This window comes from Trachemys scripta, chromosome 17, assembly GCF_013100865.1.
Source record: "Trachemys scripta elegans isolate TJP31775 chromosome 17, CAS_Tse_1.0, whole genome shotgun sequence".
Taxonomy (NCBI): Eukaryota; Metazoa; Chordata; order Testudines; family Emydidae; genus Trachemys; species Trachemys scripta.
Window position 1 is genome coordinate 6765303 of NC_048314.1, and position 21144 is coordinate 6786446.

General features: G+C 46.0%; 2 protein-coding genes across 2 annotated transcripts; both read left to right on the forward strand.

The window, feature by feature from the left end:
- Window positions 1–6450: 6450 nt before the first annotated feature.
- LOC117867247 (ficolin-2-like) lies at window positions 6451–15101 on the forward strand. The gene is made up of 5 exons (XM_034752122.1): window positions 6451–6607; window positions 9001–9114; window positions 13052–13087; window positions 14296–14331; window positions 14836–15101. The coding sequence occupies exons 1-5, from the start codon at window positions 6526–6528 to the stop codon at window positions 15063–15065; spliced, it is 498 nt and encodes a 165-aa protein (XP_034608013.1). The 5' UTR covers window positions 6451–6525; the 3' UTR covers window positions 15066–15101.
- Window positions 15102–15166: 65 nt separating this feature from the next.
- LOC117867189 (ficolin-2-like) lies at window positions 15167–19813 on the forward strand. Its single transcript, XM_034752014.1, has 4 exons — window positions 15167–15184; window positions 16115–16244; window positions 16863–16997; window positions 18050–19813. The coding sequence occupies exons 1-4, from the start codon at window positions 15167–15169 to the stop codon at window positions 18295–18297; spliced, it is 531 nt and encodes a 176-aa protein (XP_034607905.1). The 3' UTR covers window positions 18298–19813.
- Window positions 19814–21144: the final 1331 nt, after the last annotated feature.

Below are 21144 nucleotides of genomic sequence, written 5' to 3' on the forward strand. Positions count from 1 at the left end.
GGGACCTGAGCTGCTAGTCACAGAAAATAAAAATGAATGTGACCAACCTCCCACCTTTTTCCCTGCAGGTTTTCTAGAAATGGGCGGATGGGTCATTGTAACTGGGATTCATACAAGAGAGGTTTTGGGAGACAGCTGCCAGAATTTTGGTTGGGAAATGGTAATCGTCACATGCTGACATCATTTGGTAAAGAAATTACTGGCTCACTTTTTCTTAAGAGCGCCTTCCTGCCACCCCCTTTGTCACATGGCTTAGAGTGATCAGAACAATTCCCGTAGCTCTTGCATTGGTAGATCTCAAAGTGCTTTACCAAGTATCACTGCACATAAAGCAAGGCACAGAGACATGAAGTAACTTGCCCAAGATCATACAAGCAAGTCTTGCTGGCTAGAAGAGTCAGCACGTAGCTCAATACCCAGCTCCATTGTGGGATTCCACAGGGCACCCAGCTCTGTCTCTTGTCACATTCCCTCTCCCTGCCCTTTCCCTTGTTCCTGATGGTTCCCTCCGGCTCCCATTTGACCCTGAGATCCAGAATTCTGTCCTAATCACTGGTCAGGGAGTCTCATTTGAACCAATGGAGTCAGGACAGACACTGCATTTGTGTCTTGCTGGCTTGCCACTGGACTGGGGCTGGTGGAGGCCATAGAGGGATGGATGGTATAGATTCTGATCTCCTGCCTGGGAGAAGGGTGTTAGATGAGGGTTCTGTTTGCTACTGGAAAGATGAGTGGGGGATGGAAACTGGGTTAGCTAAGGCAGTCTGAGTCCGCACAGGGGTGACAGGCTGGTGAGTCAAGCCTAGGCGGGTGAGGGTCACCACAAATAAACCCAGCGTTGTGCAAAGTGTTCATGGCACGTAGTGAATATTTCACATTACTCCTGTGTTCACCAGGAAATAACGAGCTGCGTCTTGACCCCAGAAACGTCGAAAACAGGACCTACTTTACCAAGTACGAGTCATTCAACATTTTGGGAGAATCAGAATACAAACCCATTCTAAAGGACATGGTGGCAGGCAATGCAGGTAGGTGCTGGTTGTGCTTACATACCCATCCAACGGAGACGTAGGACATCCTGCAGCAGAAACCAACCCAATCCCACCCTAGTCCAGGGCTACAGCATCGAGCTTATAAAATAGAGCAAAAAATGATCCTAAGTTAAATGATAACATTTTGTCTCTCTAAAGGGACAATGTTCTATGTTGAAGTCAGAGCCTTCAAGCTCCAGCTTCTCATCATGGAACCGGGAGGAGAGGGAGAGAAAAATGCTTCCACCTGTCATCTGAGACCCTCCAGACCACTTCCTGTTCCTGCTTAAATACCCACCCTGTGTTTATATCAAGTGAAAACCTCCTCACTCCACGCTGCAGGCTGCGCTAGTCCTCAGGGCCGGCGCAACCCATTAGGCGACCTAGGCCGTCGCCTAGGGTGCTACAATTTGGGGGGCGGCGACCACGGCGGTATTTTGGCGGCGGGACCTTCCACGGGGGGCATTTCGGGGTGGGACCTTCTGCTGCCGTTGGTGGCGCTCCTGCTAGTCCTGAGTGGTGGGACAGGCCCTTGGCCTGATCCAAAACAAGTGCATGAGGGTCCTCAACACAGTCTCCTCCCTCCCTAAGTGCTCTGCAAAGGATCTAGTGCAGGGGTGGCCAACCTGTGGCTCCGGAGCCGCATGCGGCTCTTCAGAAGTTAATATGCGGCTCCTTGTATAGGTGCTGACTCCGGGGCTGGAGCTCCAGGTGCCAACTTTCCACTGCTCAACCTCAGGCCCTGCCCCCATTCCACCCCTTACCCCAAGGCCCTGCCCTTTTCCACCCCCTCCCCTGAGCCTGCTGCACCGTTGCTCCTCCCCCCTCCATCCCAGAGCCTCCTGTACACTGTGAAATAGCTGATCGCGGCAGGCGGGAGGGACGGGGAGATGTTGATTGGCGGGGCTGCTAGTAGGCAGGTGGTGGTGGTGGGGGGGAGCTTATGGGGGGGCTGTTGATGTATTACTGTGGCTCTTTGGCAACGTACATTGGTAAATTCTGGCTCCTTCTCAGGCTCAGGTTGGTCACCCCTGATCTAGCATAAGCCAATAGGTGCTCGTGCTGATAAGGCCAGGGAACCAGAAGGTGCTCAGGTATTCCTGTCTGTCTGCCCTGCTCCTCTGAGTGCTAGTCTCCGTGGCTCTCCTCACGGTAATACCCAGTCTCGGAGCCTGGCGGATACAGCAGACAAGCATTTGTGGATGCTCAGGGTGTGTGGGAGCAACAGGATGTCAAGCAGTGTGCATGGGCTTAGGGGAGGAGATGGCAGCACTGGCCTGCATCCTCTTGCATTTGCCTCTGTGGTGGAGCAATGCTGTTGCTTCACTGTCCGAGGCGTGTGTTAATAGGTGTTGGCTGATCACCCTCTCACTGAGCTGGGGAGCTGGCTTAGTATTACATTTCCAGTTCTTTCTGAAGTCCGTTTGATAAAGGAAAAGCAGGTGCAGTTTAAAGAGCTGCTGCTTTAGTTTAATGTTTGCTTGTAGCTTGACCGTTGCTAGCGTTGTTCTAAATCAATTGGAAATGAATGTTCGGAGGGCAAAGGAAACCTGGTCTAAGGTAGCAGATCCAGGGCTGGATTTATCACTCAGCTGGAGCCCCTCTCTCAGTTAGGCTGGGATGAAGGAGACACAAGGCATCCCCGGTGGATTATGCCCAGTGCAGGGGTGCCCTAGGCAAGGAACTGACATTGCCCCTCTCACATGGCTGCTCCAGTAGCCCCAGGTTCAGGCAGGTCATGGGCAGAGCAGAGGTGGAGCATGGCTGGGCCAAATGAGGGAGGGGTGTATTGAGTGCAGGAGGGAGTGGGCCAAGGGTGACCTGGTCTCACTCTGGTGTTCTGGGGTGGGGCAAACTCAGCACAGAGTTCCGTAAAGGCCCTTTTGAAGTCCAGGTCTCCAAAACTATTCCGTTCCAGTTCCAGTCCCAGCACTCTACCTCTATGGTCTCTGTTACTGTAGTATCTGAGCCCCTCATCATCTTTAACATATTTATCCTCCACTCTAGCTGCAAGGCATTAAAAGGAAAAGAAATGTTTCTTTCCCTGTTTACTCTGTGCATTTGACAGCACTCTGAGTACAGTTTCTTTGTTTTCCCACGTGCCGTTAGTTAATCAGTTTCCTTGTTGTCTGTGAGTCTTTCACACTGAAACCGGGGAGATAGAGATTCTAAAAACTGGGACAGAGCAACTGTAAAATTACAACAATTTCCAGAGGGGCTTCACAGGTGGTTATATGGGCTGATACTACCTACTTCTGGTTCATTTTTATGTAACTGACAGTGTGGCCAATTCTCTCAATTTTATCTTGAGTCTTGTGATATCTGGTGTTTCTCTTACAGGCTCAACTTCTGCAGTCCTACCATCACATGAGATGTCTGCGTTAATTTTTATAGAAGAATAAGTTTCTGGCCCTCACCTTTGCAGAGAAAAGCTCCAAAAATGTGAACCCTAAAGTCTCAAAACACAAATAAACAGACCCCCAAATGTATTTTTGTAAAGAAGTTGCATGATTGGCTTGAAAAGTCTCATGGGTTTTGGGGCCTTGACTCATAATATTTTTTTCACACATGAGGTTGGCAGTGCAAAACTGAGCACATTTCAAATGGTCAGTGTCCTTTCAATATATTGTGACACTCAGACAACAAAAATATCCCCAGCAAAAAACATGAAATGACTTCACTTTTCTGAAGCAATATAATGGTGGGCCAGCAAGTGCTACTGTACTTCATGAAAAAATATGGGTCAGCTTGACCTTTCCTTGCATCAGTTAATATGCTGGGTGCCCCCAAGATCTGGTTAGCACTGGGCTAAGTACTATAGTTTATATCTTTGCATGGGGCCAAATGCTAAACTCTTGATGCCACGAGTCAAGTATTCCCATGATGATGAAACAACAAGCAACAAAAGGGTCCCAGTCTAGTAATTTAATATGTCAACTTACCTCCCACTGAAGCCAATGTAGCTGGCGGGGAGGCTAAGGCAGGGTCCCACGCTCAAAAGTTACTTCTGCGAAATGTGGACAAAATTCTTTCATTTTTCTAAAGTATGTCACAGTGAAAATTTAAAATCTTCCGTGTGTGGGTCAGTTATATGCTTGGCTGTTTTTCGATGGGGGTATTTGCTTTGCAGTTATCCATATTAGGTACTTATATGGCCCCCATCACCCTAGTATTGGAGCATCTTACAATCTTTACTTTGCTTGTCCTCACACACCTCTGTGAGGCAGGGCGTTGCTGTTATCCCCATTTCACAGGCGGGTAACTGAGGCTCAGAGAGACTGAGTGATTTGCTCAAGATCACACAGGAAGTCTGTGGTGAAGCAGGCAATTTTAACAGAGGTTTCCTGAGTCTCAGGCTAGTGCCCTAACCACAGGACCATCCCTCCTTTCTGTGGAGAGCATACGGAGAATGCTGGAGTTTGCCAACAGCATAGAAAATGTTACTCCTGGGGCAATTCTGCTCCAAAAAATAAAAATTCTGTGCACAATATTTTAAAATTCTGCATTATTTATTTATCAAAGTAAGACTATAATCATGCCTGTTTCAATTATTTTGGTAATTTATTTCAAAATACCTATCAACAAGTATGTCTGTAACAATACAGACAACAAAAAAGATTCAGGAAATGTTTTTTGACAAATAGATTCCTTACTAGGCATATTAATATTTCCCACATACCTCCGAAGCAGTGCAAAGGCTTCGGGGAGTCAGGGGTAATGAAGGAGCAGAGGGAGAGGGAGGTATTTGTTGGGAAGGAGCCTGGGAGTGAACCTGGAGGTTTGTTGTGTGTGGATGGGAGAAGTATGGAACAGTGGGGGGGTTTTGAGGGGGATAGTTAGGGAGTTGGGGAGCTTCCCGCATGCAGACCGGGGCTAACCCCTATCCTCTCTCATTCAGTCAGGCACATCTGCCCCATCTTCATGTGTCCTTGCACCCATACTCAGCCACCCTCCTCTCCCCTTTCCCCATGTGTCCCTGCACCCCCACTCCCATTCAGCCCTCCCCCCAGCCTGTGACCCCCAGAAGCCACATGTGCTCCAGGCTGTCCATCCCCCCTCCCCCATATCCCATGCCTCCTGACCAGGCTCCCGGGCAGGACACTGTAAGGAACACAGCTTCTTCTCTTCCCTATCCGTAGCTGCGGTTTCTCCCGACAGGGAGTGGCTGCTCTGTTGTTGCACCACAGCAGACCTTGGTGGGCGAAAGGCATAACTGCAACACTTCTCTGGCAGAATTTATTTTTTGTGGAGAAAAAAAATCTGAATGGGACATGAATTCGGCACATGCGCAGTGGTGCAGAATTCCACCAGGAGTAAAAATGTGATTTGTCTCTCACTTCAAAAGGGAGATGATTTTTCCCCCCTACAGCTTCACTTCTACCTAGAATGGGCAGGGGTCACATTGGGAGGCGTGCACTCATCACATTGATCTACTCCAATCATAGAGTTTAAGGCCAGAAGGGACCACCAGATCTAGTCTGCCCTCCTGTATATCACAGCCACTAAATGCTACACAACCGCCCCCACACCAAGCCCCTACCAGAATTAGACCAAAGTATTACAGCCCTCAGGAGACTATTACATACAACAGGCAGAGAACAGGAGGGTCCAAGGTGCACCAGTAGCTGAGGTCCCTGCAATGGCGGGGATGGATTAAATGAGATATGCCCAGGTGAGCCTAGCACATGACCTGTGGCTGCAGAGGAAGACAGAATAACCCCAGGCTCTCTGTTAATCTGGGGGGGGGGGCGTGGATATGTAACAGTATTCAGTTAATAGATACTGAGAGAGGGGCTCAGGCTCAAAATTCTGGTCTGGATCTAGATTAAAAGTACCTGCAGAGTTTGTGGGGTTGGATTTGCAAATCTAGGTTCTCTGAGTATATTAGAATCAAATTTTGTATTCGGATTTGTTTTGTTTCTAAAGTTGGAGGTCCCTTGAGTAACAGTACCTTGGACCTCAAATGTTGAGAACCGCTTAGTCAGACTAGAGTAAATCTAGAACTGTTTCTTTCTGAGCTCTGGTGCAACTGATGAAAGATAGCGACGTGATACCAAGAAGTTCCTTGAGTTAAAGTCAGTTTGATTCTTTGGCCTCAGGAATATGAATAATATGAAAGGTGGATTTGTAACTTTGAGGGTTTAACATTTAGTCCATCAGGTTTAGGCATTTTACATCATGTTTTGTAAAAATGGGTCACCACCTGGAGAAACTTCGCTCTGCAAGGGCAATCTATGACACTGTCTCCTGAAGGAAATCCAGGCATACTAAACAGAGGAGTTACTATGGGTTTGATACTGTGAAAATCTCACCTCAGAACTTGTGAAGAGCCACAGTAGAGAAACTAGCCACACAATTGAGAAATTGAGTATGACGAGGTGGAGATTGCATCTATGGTTTATGGTTTGTTCAGAGCTGCAGGTGATGAAACTCGGAAGAAGAGAAGGGGTAGAGAAGATGCGTGGAACTGCCATTGCAGAGATCGGCATCAACCATGGGAAGAGCTGCCCAGAAAACCCTCCTGTCTTTACTCTGCATAACAGCAGTGGTTTGTGCAGATAAAGACACCTGCCCAGGTGAGTGAGATACAAACCTTGTCAGCGTTTGTTCAATGGTTATAATGCTCCCTTTCTCCCGCTCTGTGTGTCTCTTGCCTATACAGAGTCTAAGCTTTTTAGGGCAGGAACTGATTCTTACTGTGTGTCTGTACAGCACGGTACGGTCTTGACCTTGATTGAGGCCTCTAGGCATCAGTGTATTAGCAATGAACAATAATAATTAACAATGGTTCTAACCAAGTGGTACCATGCAAACGTAGCAACTGTTGGATTCACCCACAGTAAACAGGTCTGTTGTTTCCTTACAATTATTTTGTCAAGAATAAATACACATGGAGGAAAAAAGCATTTTGCAGACTTCTTTTAACGCTTCTGTGACAGACCCAGACCAGGAGGTACAGGAGTCTGGTAGAGGGCAAATATACTGGTCACTGGATGAGTAGTTTTCTGTTCCCTGAGTGACCAGAGCAGCGTAATCAGGAACCTGCTAGAACCAGTTAAGGCAGGCAGGCAAATTAGGACACCTGGAGCCAATTAAGAAGAAGCTGGTAGAATCAATTAAGGCAGGCTAATCAGGGCACCTGGGTTTTAAAATGAGCTCACTTCAGTTTGTGGTGTGAGTGTGAGGAGCTGGGAGCAAGAGGCACAAGGAGCTGAGAGTGAGAGGGTGTGCTGCTGGAGGACTGAGGAGCACAAGCATTATCAGACACCAGGAGGAAGGTCCTGTGGTGAGAATAAGGAAGGTGTTTGGAGGAGGCCATGGGGAAGTAGCCCAGGGAGTTGTAGCTGTCATGTAACTGTTACAGGAGGCACTATAGACAGCTGCAGTCCATAGGGCCCTGGGCTGGAACCCGGAGTAGAGGGCTGGCCCGGGTTCCCCCCAAACCTCCCAATTGATCTGGGCTGTGGGTTCTCCCAGAGGGGAAGGTCTCTGGGCTGTTCCCCAACCCACATGGTGAATCTTTGAGGCAAGAAAATCCGCCAATAAGCGCAGGACCCACCACGACAGAGGAGGAACTTTGTCACACTTCCAACTTCCCTCTGTTGCTGTTGGTCTCTTGGGCTTGGCCCACATTGGGGCGGGGGATCGATGTAGGAAACACAACTTCAGCTACGAGAATAGCGTAGCTGAAGTCAACGTTTCCTAGATTGAACTAAGTTTACTTACTGCGGGTCCACGCGGCACAGGCAAGCTCCCCCGTTGACAGCGCTTCCTCCTCTCGGTGGGCAGGAGTTCCGCAGTCGACGGGGGAGTGCTTCTGGGATCGATTTATCGCATCCAGATGAGACGCGATAAATCGATCCCAGAAGACCGATCTCTACCCGCCGAATCAGGCGGGTAGTGTGGACCTAGCCTTGCATGATAAGTAACAGACCTGGGAGGGTGGGGGGAGAAGGCGGAGCTGTGGAACTGTCACGTGACAGGAGACCTGTAGGAAAATTGATATTCTTGTACTGAGGTTATTTTCAGTGTCCGCCCAGAGCTATTCCGGCAACTGTTTTTCTCTCTGGATAAGCCATATAATAGCATGTTGACGCCATGCATTAGTCCCTGTCAAGCCAATCTGTGTGCTGTCCCACACAGCAACGCTTTGCATTGGTAGCCAGTTTCTCAAAGACTGTTGGGAGCACTGGGATGAATATGGAGTTTTGAGTGCTGACAATGTTCTGTTTGTATCAAAATTCACAAGTGTGCGCACACACGCACAAAACCCTGGTACTGCTACGGTGTTCCACTTAAATCCCAGTAAAGGTCCAAATTTTCTCACTGTTATTATTTTAAATGTAGACTTTCCATTTCTCAGTTTGCCCTAACGTGCCTGGTGCTTGTTGCACTAGTGGCATGCAGGGTCACTCCAGCTTTTCAGTTAATATTAATGCAAATTTAAAAGGTTTGTTTATAAGGTGCTCGGATCCTCAGAGCCGAACAAATACAGATCTATAGAATATTATTTCTAAAATAGCATTGACCAGTAACCAAATAGATAATAGCTAAAACAAATGTCAAAATATCCAATCAACCTCATAAAAACCCTGCCACAGATATAAATGAAAAGGAACCAGAATATTTGATTATACCAAGAAATGAGTGAGTTTAAAAAACAAATCATCATGGCAATTTTCGAAAGGATGTAGCTTTCTAGCAGATAAAGAACCACCCAGATTATCTCTAGCTAAGTTTTTAAGGTGGTTTGTTAAATAAATTAGGTTCCTATGTTACCATCTTTGTGATTGTTTTAAATAGTATTCGCTTCATTCCTAAAATGGAGGGTGAATCTGTCTATATTTACAGCCAACAATTGAGATCTGCAGATTATGATTCAGAGCTTCTTGATTGCCTGAAATTTGTGGAATATTTCAGCTCCCATTACTCTCACCAAGATCATTTATTGTTTTATTTCTTTCTCTAGATGTAAGAATAGTGGGTCTCAGTGGTTCTGAGAAACTTACCGTTCTCCAGGGCTGCCCTGGGATTCCTGGAGCTGCAGGTCCCAAAGGAGAACCCGGAGTTGCGGGAATGAAAGGTATGTTCCCAGGTGCTGAATGAGAATCAGCTTTCAGTGGGGAAGGCAGAAATAATGAATTACTTATGTCAAAATTGTTCAGCCTTTGGAGATCCATGCAAGACTCCATCATAAAAAAGCTGCCTGAAATTCAGTGGTCACATGACACATCTCACCAGCTCTACTGCGGGGCTACAGGTGTATAATAACCCTGCTCTGAAACTGTCTGTTTTCTCTCCATTGTTCACTGTCAGGACTGAGAGATCTCCATCATGATGCTCCGCTCATGGTCTACACTCCTTTTAAAACCTAAATAGGCTTGGCAGATCCAATTTTTATTTTTTTATTTTTGGGGGATGGGTGGGAGGGATACTATTTATTTTAAGCACTTTTTTCAATTTTTTGCAATTAAAATTTTTACAGTTGCAGGAAATTATGTAAGATCAAACAATTGGAGGGTCAGGCAATAATTATTTAATGACAGTAGACCCCGAGATTCAAAAAGTTAAAGCTTTATAACCATTAACACACAAACTGTCAACATCACATGTCACAATATACAAAGGTAAATATCTTCAAATCAAACTCTAAGTTTCAATCTGCATTTTTCTTATGTTGCTGATCTTTACATTTTGATTATTATCAATGGAAATATTTTTTCATCGGTTTCTGTGTGTACAGTGAAATTGACACGGAGTGACATTTACCAACTAAAATCTAATTCTCCTAAGCCTAAACATAAATATTTCCACGGAGTGGAAATACTGGTGGTGAAGAAGATACTCATTGATGGAAATAGCAAGTACCCAAGTGGATCCTTAATTTTTGTCTTGGCAGTGGACACTCAAAGGCCAGACAAAATAATTTTACTTTCAAGTTTTTTGACAGCGAGCATGGAATATGGGAGCCTGGGAGGCCAAAGGGAGTTTTGTCTGAGTAAGGACCCCATGGTGAGCTGAAGATGGCAGTTTGCCAATGACATTTCTTAAAATTGTTTTCCTTTTGGTCTCACACTAACGTGTAAATTTTGGATTTGGGTTGGGATGAAACCTGGGCTATTGGGGAGTTTCAGAGCGAGTCTGAAAAACAGATTCTCTAATCATAACGGTCAAATGTTTAATCTGAGGGATTTTTTAAAAATTATTTATTATGAGAACGAGGAGCTCAGGGGATTCCTGGAAAAGTGGGACCTGCTGGGATGAAAGGTAAAGTAATAAAAAGCAGGGAACTTTGTTCTCTCTGCACGGTACAGTATGTGATTAAAATACAGTAGAGGGTTAAACACATTCCCATCTTCACTTCATGGCATGTTTGCCAACATTAGAGATGGACTCAAGCTGCAAAATTCAAAACCAGGACTAGACTCTAAACACCCCATTGGGAGTGGATCGGATCCAGGTTGATTTTAGAGTCATTTGCAAAATATGGATCTGGATCTAACTTCCATTCCTTTCACTTCACAAGGTTTAGGGGTATTTGGATCCAGGTGTGATGGGTTCGGTCACAGAGATCCCCTTGGGACTGTCACCTGATGTGCTGATTACCTCTGAGCTCATTTTCCTTGTCCGCTTGGGACTCCAGGACCCTGCCTTGTTGAGACAAACACACTAGCCTGTTGCAACACAGACCCAGGATCTGGGCCACGCCCCCAAAGCTGCAGACTTTAACTAAAAACAGCTCAGCAGGTTATCTGTCTCCAGCACCCAGACACCCAGCTCCCAACGGATCCAAGTGATTTTATTAAGTATAAAAAGTAGGATTCAAGTGGTTTCAAGTTAATAACTGCCAAATCGAAGTTACAAAGCAAAATAAAACAAAACATGCAAGTCTAAGCCTAATACATTAAGAAACCGATTACAGGTAATCTCTCACCCCCAAAGATATTCCAGTAAGCTTCTTTCACAGACTAGACTTCTTCCTAGTCTGGGCCAAATCCTTTCCCCGGTACAGTCTGTTAGATCCAGCAGACATCTCAGGTGGTAAGCAGGGGGTTTCTCATGACTGGCAGCCCCTTTTGTCCTGCTCCACCCCCTTTTATAGCTTTGGCACAAGGCAGGAATCTTTTGTCTGTGCTTGTCCCCATCCCTGCCTCATCAATGGAAAAATACAAGGATTAAGATGGATTCCAATATCATGTGACATGGTCATATGTTACTGTAAGACCCCCTAGTCTCCATTCTTCCTGGGTTGGCCCACACCTACACAGGAAGGCTTGCAGGTAAATAAACCATTTACAACTGATTGTCCTAGTCAATGGGAGCCATCCATTCTAAACCACCATTAATGACCCACACTTTGCATAATTACAATAGGACCCAGAGTTATACTTCATATTTTTAGCTTCAGATACAAGAATGACACATGCATACAAATAGGAGAAATACATTCAGTACTTTATAACCTTTGTTATGATACCTTACAAGAGACCTTTTGCATAAAGCATATTCCAATTACATCATATTCACACTTATAAGCATATTTCCATAAAACATTTGGAGTGCAAGGTCACACCACGATTTGATTGTCTCATTGTAAATCCAGTCTGCTGTTGGTTGAGATCGTTGAGAGAACCCGAGTTATGAAATATCCATCAATTATAGCGACATTCTTGCTAAATCTTTCCCTCTGTTCATGAGGAGAAAAGGGAGATGCTGGCTGCACTGTATTGAACGGTGAGGGAACTCAAATAATTCTTATCACTGATCTGTGCACTGGTCCTTATTGTGCCATCCATGGTAACAGAGAGAATGTGTCCATATCAGTAAAATATTGAGATACCTCATACCGCCCCAAACAGAACTCTGTCACGGATTCATGAATCATCCCAGCTTGACTAACATGCTCGGAGACCAGGGCACTGGTATTTTGCCTATAACTCCCCATCTCTTGAGTTCACACTGATGGGTGCAAAGTTCAAAGTAGTAACTTTTTTTTTCTACTTAACATGTGACTGGAAAATCCAATGCCACATGATGAGAGAGGAATTTCAGCTCAAAGATTGTGTTAGTTTCTGGCCTGAAAGTATAGCAGTTGCGCTAAGCTCAGATGGTGAGATCCCCAAATTAGCAGGACCTGGGAGAGCAGTGGAGGCCGCCTCTGGCCTCACCACTGGGTAGAATGAGCTAAAAAATAAAAATGTGGAAAACTAGTAAATTTAGATTCTCTTCCCCCCTCCCCCATTGGCATTTTACGGGGTTCTAAAGACTTGTTTCTTCCTTCTTTTTTTTAATATTTTGAATTTTAAAAAGTAATCAAAACAGTTATTGATATTTTTGTTTGGTGAAAAAGTTTTTTTTATAACCAAAAACAACTGCAAAGAATGTTCTTGAGAATGTTTTTGTTGTTTTCAGTTAATAAAAAAGGTCAAAAAAGTGTCAAAAAAGAACTCCTGTTTGGCCTGGACAGGGCATGTCACAGTTCAAGCCCTGAGTAGACTGAGTCATCCAGAAGACCTTCATTATGAATGACCTAACTGAGCCTTTGCTTGGTTCTGCTAATGTGATGACTGAGGTCGGGGGGTTTTCTCTGAGGCCTGGTCTACACTACAGAGTTAGAGCGACGTAAAGCAGCTTACGTTGACCTAACTCTGTAAGCGTCCACATTAAAATGGAGTGCAACTACCAATGTAACTCGCCCATTAGACCGAGTTAAGAACTCTACCTCTGTGAGATGCATAGCGCTTAGGTCGATGTAGTTAAATCGATGCAGTGTCAGTGTAGACACCGTGTTGCTTACATTGACTGTTGCTGCCTTTCAGAAACCATCCCACAATGCCCCCACAGGCAGTTAAATCGGTACTAGCACTCCTGGTGAGGACGCACACCACCAACACAAGGGGCATCGTATGGACATGTAAAATGGATTTCAATGACTGCAATGACTGTATGCCAATGGAACTTAGGTTGACTTAATTTTGTAGTGTAGATTTGCCCTGAATAACGCAAGGGTCTTTCTTTAGGAGATAATGGAGCCCCTGGAGCCTCAGCAACAATAGGTAAGAATCTCTGTTCTCAGAACAATGGTGATAGGCAAAGGATTTGCTCCCTCTATCCTTTGTGTCTTAGGTACTTGTGGAATTCAGCCCCATGGTTCCTGACACCTAGCACCACTGGGCCTGATCTCAGTTGGGGCCTATAGACACTATTAATAATAATTAATTAAAAAAAAGCGCAAGTAATAGATGTAGCAAGTTACTGCTTCCCATGCTGAAATCTCCATGGGCTTGTCACATGCTGCTCACAGTTCTTCCCAGGACAGTAGGAACTTGTGATGGTTTTTCCAGTGATAAGTTGTTTATCATGTGTAGTATTTTGGGGTTTTCCATGATTCCTTCAACATCACCACGGACAGGACCCCCTTCTTTTCCTCCCCAGGAATCTCTGGGGTGGTCCCTTTTTTCCATCTGCAAATCCATTTGGGGCATCAGGACTTGTAGGAGGCCTTGGCTACTAATTGAATTATTGAGGCCGGGACTGTAGAAAGTTGTTACAATTTCCTGTACTCTGGTACATGTAACTCACCTCACACCACTGACCCACACGCAGGCTTGTCTGTGTTTCCAGATGGAATTCAAGGTGTTGGGTTTTAATCTGAAAAGCACTATATGTTTTGGGACCTGGTTACCTGTGAGAGGGCCTCTCTCCCCATGACTCAGTGGCGTAGCCAGCTTCTAAGAGGAGGGGGAGCAAACATAAAAAAGGCCCCCCCCCTTGGCTCCTCCTCTGGTCAGGCCCCCCCCTGGCCCCCCCCCCTGGCTCCCCTCCCCCTCCCCCCCCCATGGCTCCTCCAGCCCTGCTGTGCCACCCCCGTGTCGCGCCCCCCCCCCCCCGCTCCTTTCCAGCGGTGGCTGCCGGACACCATGCTGCGCCCCCCTGCTCCTCCAGCCGCGCCCGCCGTCCCCCCATGGCTGCCGGCTGCCATGCTGCGCCCTCCTGCTCCTCCGGCCGCACCCGCTGCCCCCCATGGCTGCCGGCCGCGCTGTGGGCCACCAGCCTGCGCCCCCCCTTGCTCCTCTGGCCACGGCTGCCGGCCGCCATGCTGCGCCCTCCAGCCGCACCCGCTGCCCCCCATGGCTGCCAGCGAAGTCTGTTTTGGACAAATAAGTCTGCATTGCTCTCTGTATGATTAAATAGCTGTTTGGGGGGAAAAAACTCCTTTTTTCTGCTTTCAATCCACTTCTACTGTGTTTCTTTTCCTGCACAGGTGAGAAACAGCTGGACGATGCCCTGTGCAGGAAAGGTGAGTGTTTCCAAGAGTCTCATCCCATTCAGCGCAGCCCACACTTTGCACCTTCAAAGATGAGTCACATAGATTACTAGACCTGATCCCAATGAAATTAGCAGACTGCAGGCATCCCCATGTAAGGTGGGGGTAATTACCAAAGGCAGCAGGACTCTATTTGATAAACTGATTTGTATTGAGATTTGAATCGGTACAGAAAAATCACTTTCTTACAAAGTACAATTGTCTGACAATCCTTTGAACACCCATGCCAGACTTCACTAAATACTCTTAAATTCTGCTCTCATTTAAACTAGTGAAACCCCACTGAAATAAATGGGGTTGCACAGGGGACCTGAGAGCAAAATCTGGCTGGGAGTATGAACTTCTGAATAGTTTTGCAAAAGGCATGCACATCTACAAAGCCCAACTCTTCAGAATAGCAAACTGTCAAAAGTTATCAGAAAACAATTCCTTTTACTCCAGGAAAGACATTTGCTTTTAAATCCCCCTTCTGCCCAGGAGCACGGGACTGCAAGCAGCTGTTAAGCGAAGGGAATTCTCTGAGTGGCTGGTACACCATTTTTACGCAGGACTGTGTTGCCATGACTGTGCTGTGTGACATGGACACGGATGGCGGGGGATGGATTGTAAGTCAGAATAAAGCACCCTTTGCCCCATTGCAGCCAGTTAGACGCTGTGTATTGCTTCCACCAGTTTTACAGCTGTCAGGCCACATTCCCTCATGCTAGGTCATCTCCCTGCCTAAGCTAAACCCCGGGATCCTTGGGGAGATGCATCCTGGGCTGCCCTCCCTCAGGAAACGTCATTGCTCCACAGGATCTAAGCCATTATGGCTGGCAGCAAGGCTGTGCTGCCTGGGTTACCCCCATCCCCATTTCCTGGAGCAGTGCTGCCGACTTTCAGGGCTGCATTGGTCGCTACGGGTCCCTTGAGGGAGAGGCTGCTGTTCCTTTTTGCCTTGGCTTCCTCCTCCTGCTAGACTTCCCAGCCCAAGGCCCTCTGTCAGAGTCAGTGCCTGCAGAAGCTGGCATTGAGCCTGGCTTGGATTTAACCTGAAGATTTGAATGACACTGAAAAGAATTTTGTTTTAGCGTCTTCCACGCCTTTTCTGGAAACCACTGTCTATATCACGTGATGGCATGGCTTATTGCAGGCGTCTGATAAGCCTGCGTTATTCAGGAGTGATGTATCTAGCCAGGAAGGGAGGAAAGTGTTATGAGTAGTTCTGTGCACCTAGGCCCTGATCTTCAAAGGTATTTCAGAGCTAAACTCCCATTAATTTCAATGGGAGTTGGTGCCTAAATACCTTTGAGGATCTGGGCCTTTGTGTCCAAAGCAATCTCTGGAACTGCAAAGCTTGGTTTTCAGAAGTACTTCGCATTGTACTAAGTCTGCTCCCGCTGCAATCCAAGTGAGTTTCCCCCTTGACATCAGTGGGAACAGAATTAGTTTGACACTGAGCCCTCTTAAAAATCCCAGCCAACCATAATATCTTCTCCTACTAGAAATGTAGTGCTGCAGCCCGATCTCCCCCACGCTGGTGGACACAGTGACCATACTGAATGTAACTGTAACTGCTGGACCATTTCCACTTTGCATCCCTGTTTGTCCTTTGACCTAAGGGAAGTATTCAAACCACATCACTCTGACGATGGCAGAGCTGTGCTTAGCCACATAATACTGAAGTGGATTTGGCCAATGTAAATTGGAGCCTGTCCTAAGGAAAGGGGAACAAAATGGGAAATTTGATGGCTAAGTCCCTTTCGTTTCCCTGCAGGTTTTCCAGAAACAGGTGGATGGTTTGGTGGATTTTTTCCATGATTGGAATTCGTACAAGAGAGGTTTTGGCAGTCGGCTGTCAGAATTCTGGCTGGGGAACGACAATATCCACCTGCTGACGTCAATTGGTGAATAAATCACTGATGCATTTTTTTTTTCTTATAGTTGTTTCAAGTAAGCCCTTCTCCACCTCTTCCCTTAGAAACAGGCCCTAGAGTGGTACCTGCTGCTGGAAATGACTGATTGGCTGGAGTGAGGGTGGGCAGCCAAGACTCCTGGTTCTAGTCCTGTCTCTGCTACTGAACACTCTCTGAGAAATAGTTATCCCATTTGTAAAGGGGGATAATGGTGCTTTGCAAAGCATGTTAACACACAGATAAAATACACTGGGGATTTGATCCAAAGTCCCTGGGTGTCTTTACTTGCCTTCAGAGGCCTTTGGATGACCCCCTAGAAAAATGCTATATATTATTTTCCACCAAGTCCTTCCCCACAGTCACAGGGTACAGAGCAAGGTTGGAAGTGCTGTCAAAGGCATCTGTCTCTTTACAACCCTGCCAGGAAAAACGATCATAAATAAACTCCAGAGAGGAAGGGGATTAGCAGATTGAAACAGTTAGTAAAAGCAATTGGGCATGGTACCCGTGCACCTGAATCTCCCATGGCCAGGATCCACCAGCAAAGTCTGTGCAAAAACCTTAATGGAATCTGCTGACCATTTTATTATCAAATTGTTTTTGTAATAGGAACCCAGGAACTGCGCATTGATCTCAGGGATTTTGAAGACAACCGTGTATTTGCCAAGTACAAGTCATTCAAAATATTAGGGGAGACTGAGAAATACAAGCTGGTCCTTGGAGACTTTCTTGGTGGGACTGCAGGTGGGTTCTGGATTTATTCTCTAGTGGTCATAGCAGCTGGAAATCCTGCACGCTGAAGAGAAACGGAGGGTTTCCTCTGCCAGAAGCAAAATAAATTACTCCCTGTGGGCAAAGCCTCTTTGGGAAATATGTGCCCTTAAAGCATTGCATTAAATGTAATGGTAACGCTAGACCTAGACACTGCATTATTAAGCGGTCTCCTCAAGCAATCTATGGATTTCGAGAAAAGGATTGCTGTTCAGCCATTCTACTTTAGAAGATCTGAGAGCAAATATTATAGAGCTGCACATCTGGAGAGGCAACTGAAGATTGTTTTTAGGAATTCTGAACCTGATAAAATTATAATGGATCTGAAATTCTAGGAGGGTCCCATTGGGAGTAGAGAGTTTGAGCCGGTTTGCCACAGTCATACCTACCTGACCTAGGCTAATGCCTTCAATGTACACCAGTCTTTCCCCAACCCTCCCACCAATTTCCAGTGCAATATCGAGAAGGATGGAGATTTTTTAAGTACAATAACCTTATTCGCTCTGTTGGCAACACGTGAGGAGGTTGATGGCTCTCCATTTTAGGAGAGTGGGAGCAAAATACTCATAAACCCCAAATCCTTCCCTGCCCAAAATTATGGGATTTCCTCCCCTCCCCCCAAAGCAAGTAGGCTAATTGTTTGATAAAAACAGCTTTGTTCCTGGAAAAAAATTACAATTACATACAGCGATGCTAGCTAATATGGGGTGAATATATGTCGTTAAGAAAAGCATTATTTTTCTGAACCTTTGAATCCGCACCTACATTTCACAGTGCGATAACTACAGTTAGTACCCACAGGGACAATTTGTTCATACAATCCGTTTGTGTAATTCAGCTAGCATAGCCCTCAACGTGCATGCAGAATGCAAAGATTAAAAATGAACAAAACCAGTTAATAAAGGTTGATTTTTATGGGCCAAGTTTGCTAAAGACCTTCGCTCCCATTTAGGCATCTAAAGTGGTACAGTCTCCAAGAGAGATCAGCAATAAATGGAAACAACGGCATTTGTGTTTTTCCCCAGGGGATTCTCTATCGGTTCACAAGGGCATGGCCTTTTCAACCAAGGACGGTGACAATGATCAGAGCACAGACAACTGTGCTACAGACTGCCTGGGGGCCTGGTGGTACAATGGATGTCATCACTCCAACCTGAATGGATTTTATTGGCGGGAGAGACAAGAGAAGCATGCTACTGGCATAAACTGGTTGGCAGGAAAAGGTCATGGCTATTCCTATAAGTTCTCTGAAATGAAATTTAGGCCGGTTTAGCCCAGCTGGAGGACCGCTGCAGGCTGCTCCCACTGAGGTGAGCATTCAGCTCTGATCAGGCTACAAAGGACTTTTGTCCATGTGAAGATTTAGTTTACGGCAAGCTGGGGTGTGAACCTACCCCTCGCTCGCCTGACACGCACTAACCGTGGACCCTCCTGACACCCACTAACAGTTCATTAGTGCACGTTGAAAAGGGAGTAGGTTGAAGCACACTAATGAACCGTTCGTGTCCATCAGCCGGGGCCACACAGATAGTGTGTGGCAGGCTATTGTGAGGTAGACTCGCACCCCAGCTTGCTGCAAATGAAATGTTCATGTAGGCAAGCCCTTCGATGGTTTTTCGCCATATGTATGTTTGTTTTTAATGCACGTTCTGTGTTTTTTGTGGACAGGGTCTCCCCTGCCTGAGGGTGGGAGATACTCACCTCATTTTGCAGCCACTACTTTTCACTTGATCGTTTCTCATCCATTTCCACCTGCGGCCACCACTGATAGCACAGCGCCTCTCCAGCTAACGGAGCTGCCCCAGGCACCCACTGGAACACAGGTGAAGAAGAGAGATCAGACTTATGAGGAGAGCACTGGGTGGCTCCCTCCTCTTCCTGAGACACCAAGTTTGTCATGTCTGCCATCAAATCCATCTCCAGACACTCGGGGAATGGAAATCCTAAAATGGTCTAAAAACCAGGCTGGTGCCCTGCATAGCTGTGTCCTCCCTTGCCACTGCAGGTGCTACCACCCCTTCATCAAGTGACCATGTGCTGTCAGGACTTCTGCTCTCCTGGCCGGATCCGTTTTTAAAAGTTGGACTGTTTGTGTTCTTCTCTCAAGCTTTTTTTATTTTAAGGCGCAATTAATATTAATATGGTTAAGATGAGAGATGGGCCCACGCTTGCAAATTCAGATTTGGATCCAAACGTCTCCAAATTTCAGAGCTGTTCCGTTCTGTGATCCTGGTTTTAGTCCATCTCTTGCTGTGATTTCCCGACTGTGAGAAAGAAAACAAATGTTGTTCCGCTTGGAGAGCAGCTTCCTCTTAATGCAAGTAATGTGTACGCAACATGGTAACAATTGGGAGTTTTTCTGTGTAATGCACCTTTAAATATCTAGGTGTCTGCAGTCTATGGAGAGCTACCTTTTTGTGTTTGGTTCAGCTGCAGACTTTAAGGAACAGAAGCAAACATTGTGCTCTGTCTCCTGGAGACTTTGCTTTTGTTCTTTCTTCTCTTATTATTTTCCCTTCTTCTAAAATAAAAGCCGTTTAGACTGCAAATGCATGGCTGGGCTTTGTTTCTGGATAGCTTTCCAATTAACATTTCAGCTGTTTGGTTTGATACCTTTGGTTCTGTCTAAGCATTTGGGGAGTGTTGTGTAGATAGTGTAGCCTTGCTGTCCTGTACATCACTGCCCACTGAATGTTCACTAGGGATTTCCCCTTATGAAACAAACACATTTCCTTAAGTTGATAAGATGCAATCAGAGCTGTCGCCACGTGTTTCACAATACTGGAAATCCTGATACACTGACTGTTTGGCTTTTTGTATATATATATGCGGTAATAGAGTAAAACATTGGCTGCATAAAAAGAGGTTGGATTTTGTCTTTTTCACTTGACTGGGGAAGCTGTGAAAATAGCTTTATAAACACACTCTGCTCTCCCAGAAATAGATAAGATCCAAGCAACCAATTGTCACTATGACGGGCTATCCCCTCCTGGGTGCAGTCTGGGAGCCGTGGGAACCGCTTTGCCCCCTAACCATGCAGCTGGTCTGGTCTAACTCACACTGCTCTGTTGGTGACACAGCCAGCCTCTTCAGGCCCTGCTGTCACTCAACACGACAGCAGGTGGCACTACACACCCAACTGAGCTGCCTTAGTGCTTTACCTAAGCCACTCGAAGACGAGCAGGAGACAACAGCCAATTGCCCAGCTGCCCAGCCATGCACCTCTGCTGGAGTGTAAAGCCAGAATTATACCATTTTACACTGCACAGGGATTTGTACAATGTAAGCTCATTAATATAGCTTGTTTTCCCTTCGATGTGGGAAAGATATGGACAATAAGCTTGTGTTAACCAAGCTGAAATTACCCCCAGACACTTTACTTAAAGGCACAGTGGTTTAATGTTTTAATCTAAACAAGTTTATTGAATTAAATAAAAGAGATATATTTTTATCTCCTAGAACTGGAAGGGACCCCGAAAGGTCAAGTCCAGCCCCCTGCCTTCATTAGCAGGACCAAGCCTTCAGTAGCAGAACTACAAAAAGATAGATTTTAAGTGATAGCAAACAGATCAAAGCAGATTACCTGGCAAATAAACAAAAACACAAACTAAGACTAACATACTAGATGGATAGGATTTGAATTAGTAACACCTGACCCTGGCTGATGATACAAGCATTCCACCACGTTTCCGTACACAGGCTAGAAATCCCTTTAGCCTGGGACCAGCACTCCCCCCAGTTCAGTCTTTGCTTCTCAGGTGTTTCCAGGAGTTCTCTTGTGTGGGGAGCGAGGCCAAGAGATGATGTCACTCCCACCTTATATAGCTTTTCCATATAGTGGGAATCCTTTGTTCCAAGCTCAATTCCCAGTCCAGTTTGTGGGGAAACTACAGGCACCAAAATGGAGTTCGGTGTCATGTGGTCTGGTCACATGCCCTAGCATGCCCTGCTGAGTCATGGCGGCCATTACTCATAGGCTGTCTGGAGCATTCACAGGAAGACTAAACTCTTCTATGGTTCATTGTCTTTGCTGATGGACCGTCAGAACTGTAGGGCAGGTTTTTAAAACTGTGTATCATTTTTGTTGGTCTCTTCTGGACTCTTTCCAGTTTGTCCACAT

Excerpts from the sequence above, each read along its gene's own strand:
- LOC117867189 (XM_034752014.1), top strand. Across the intron at positions 16,245-16,862 it reads CCACCTGCTGACGTCAATTG|GAACCCAGGAACTGCGCATT; the intron begins GTGAATAAATCA and ends TTTTTGTAATAG. Across the intron at positions 16,998-18,049 it reads CTTTCTTGGTGGGACTGCAG|GGGATTCTCTATCGGTTCAC; the intron begins GTGGGTTCTGGA and ends GTTTTTCCCCAG.
- LOC117867247 (XM_034752122.1), top strand. The coding sequence starts at position 6,526 with ATGGGAAGAGCTGCCCAGAAAACCCTCCTGTCTTTACTCTGCATAACA. Across the intron at positions 9,115-13,051 it reads CGGAGTTGCGGGAATGAAAG|GAGATAATGGAGCCCCTGGA; the intron begins GTATGTTCCCAG and ends GTCTTTCTTTAG. Across the intron at positions 14,332-14,835 it reads CGATGCCCTGTGCAGGAAAG|GAGCACGGGACTGCAAGCAG; the intron begins GTGAGTGTTTCC and ends CCTTCTGCCCAG.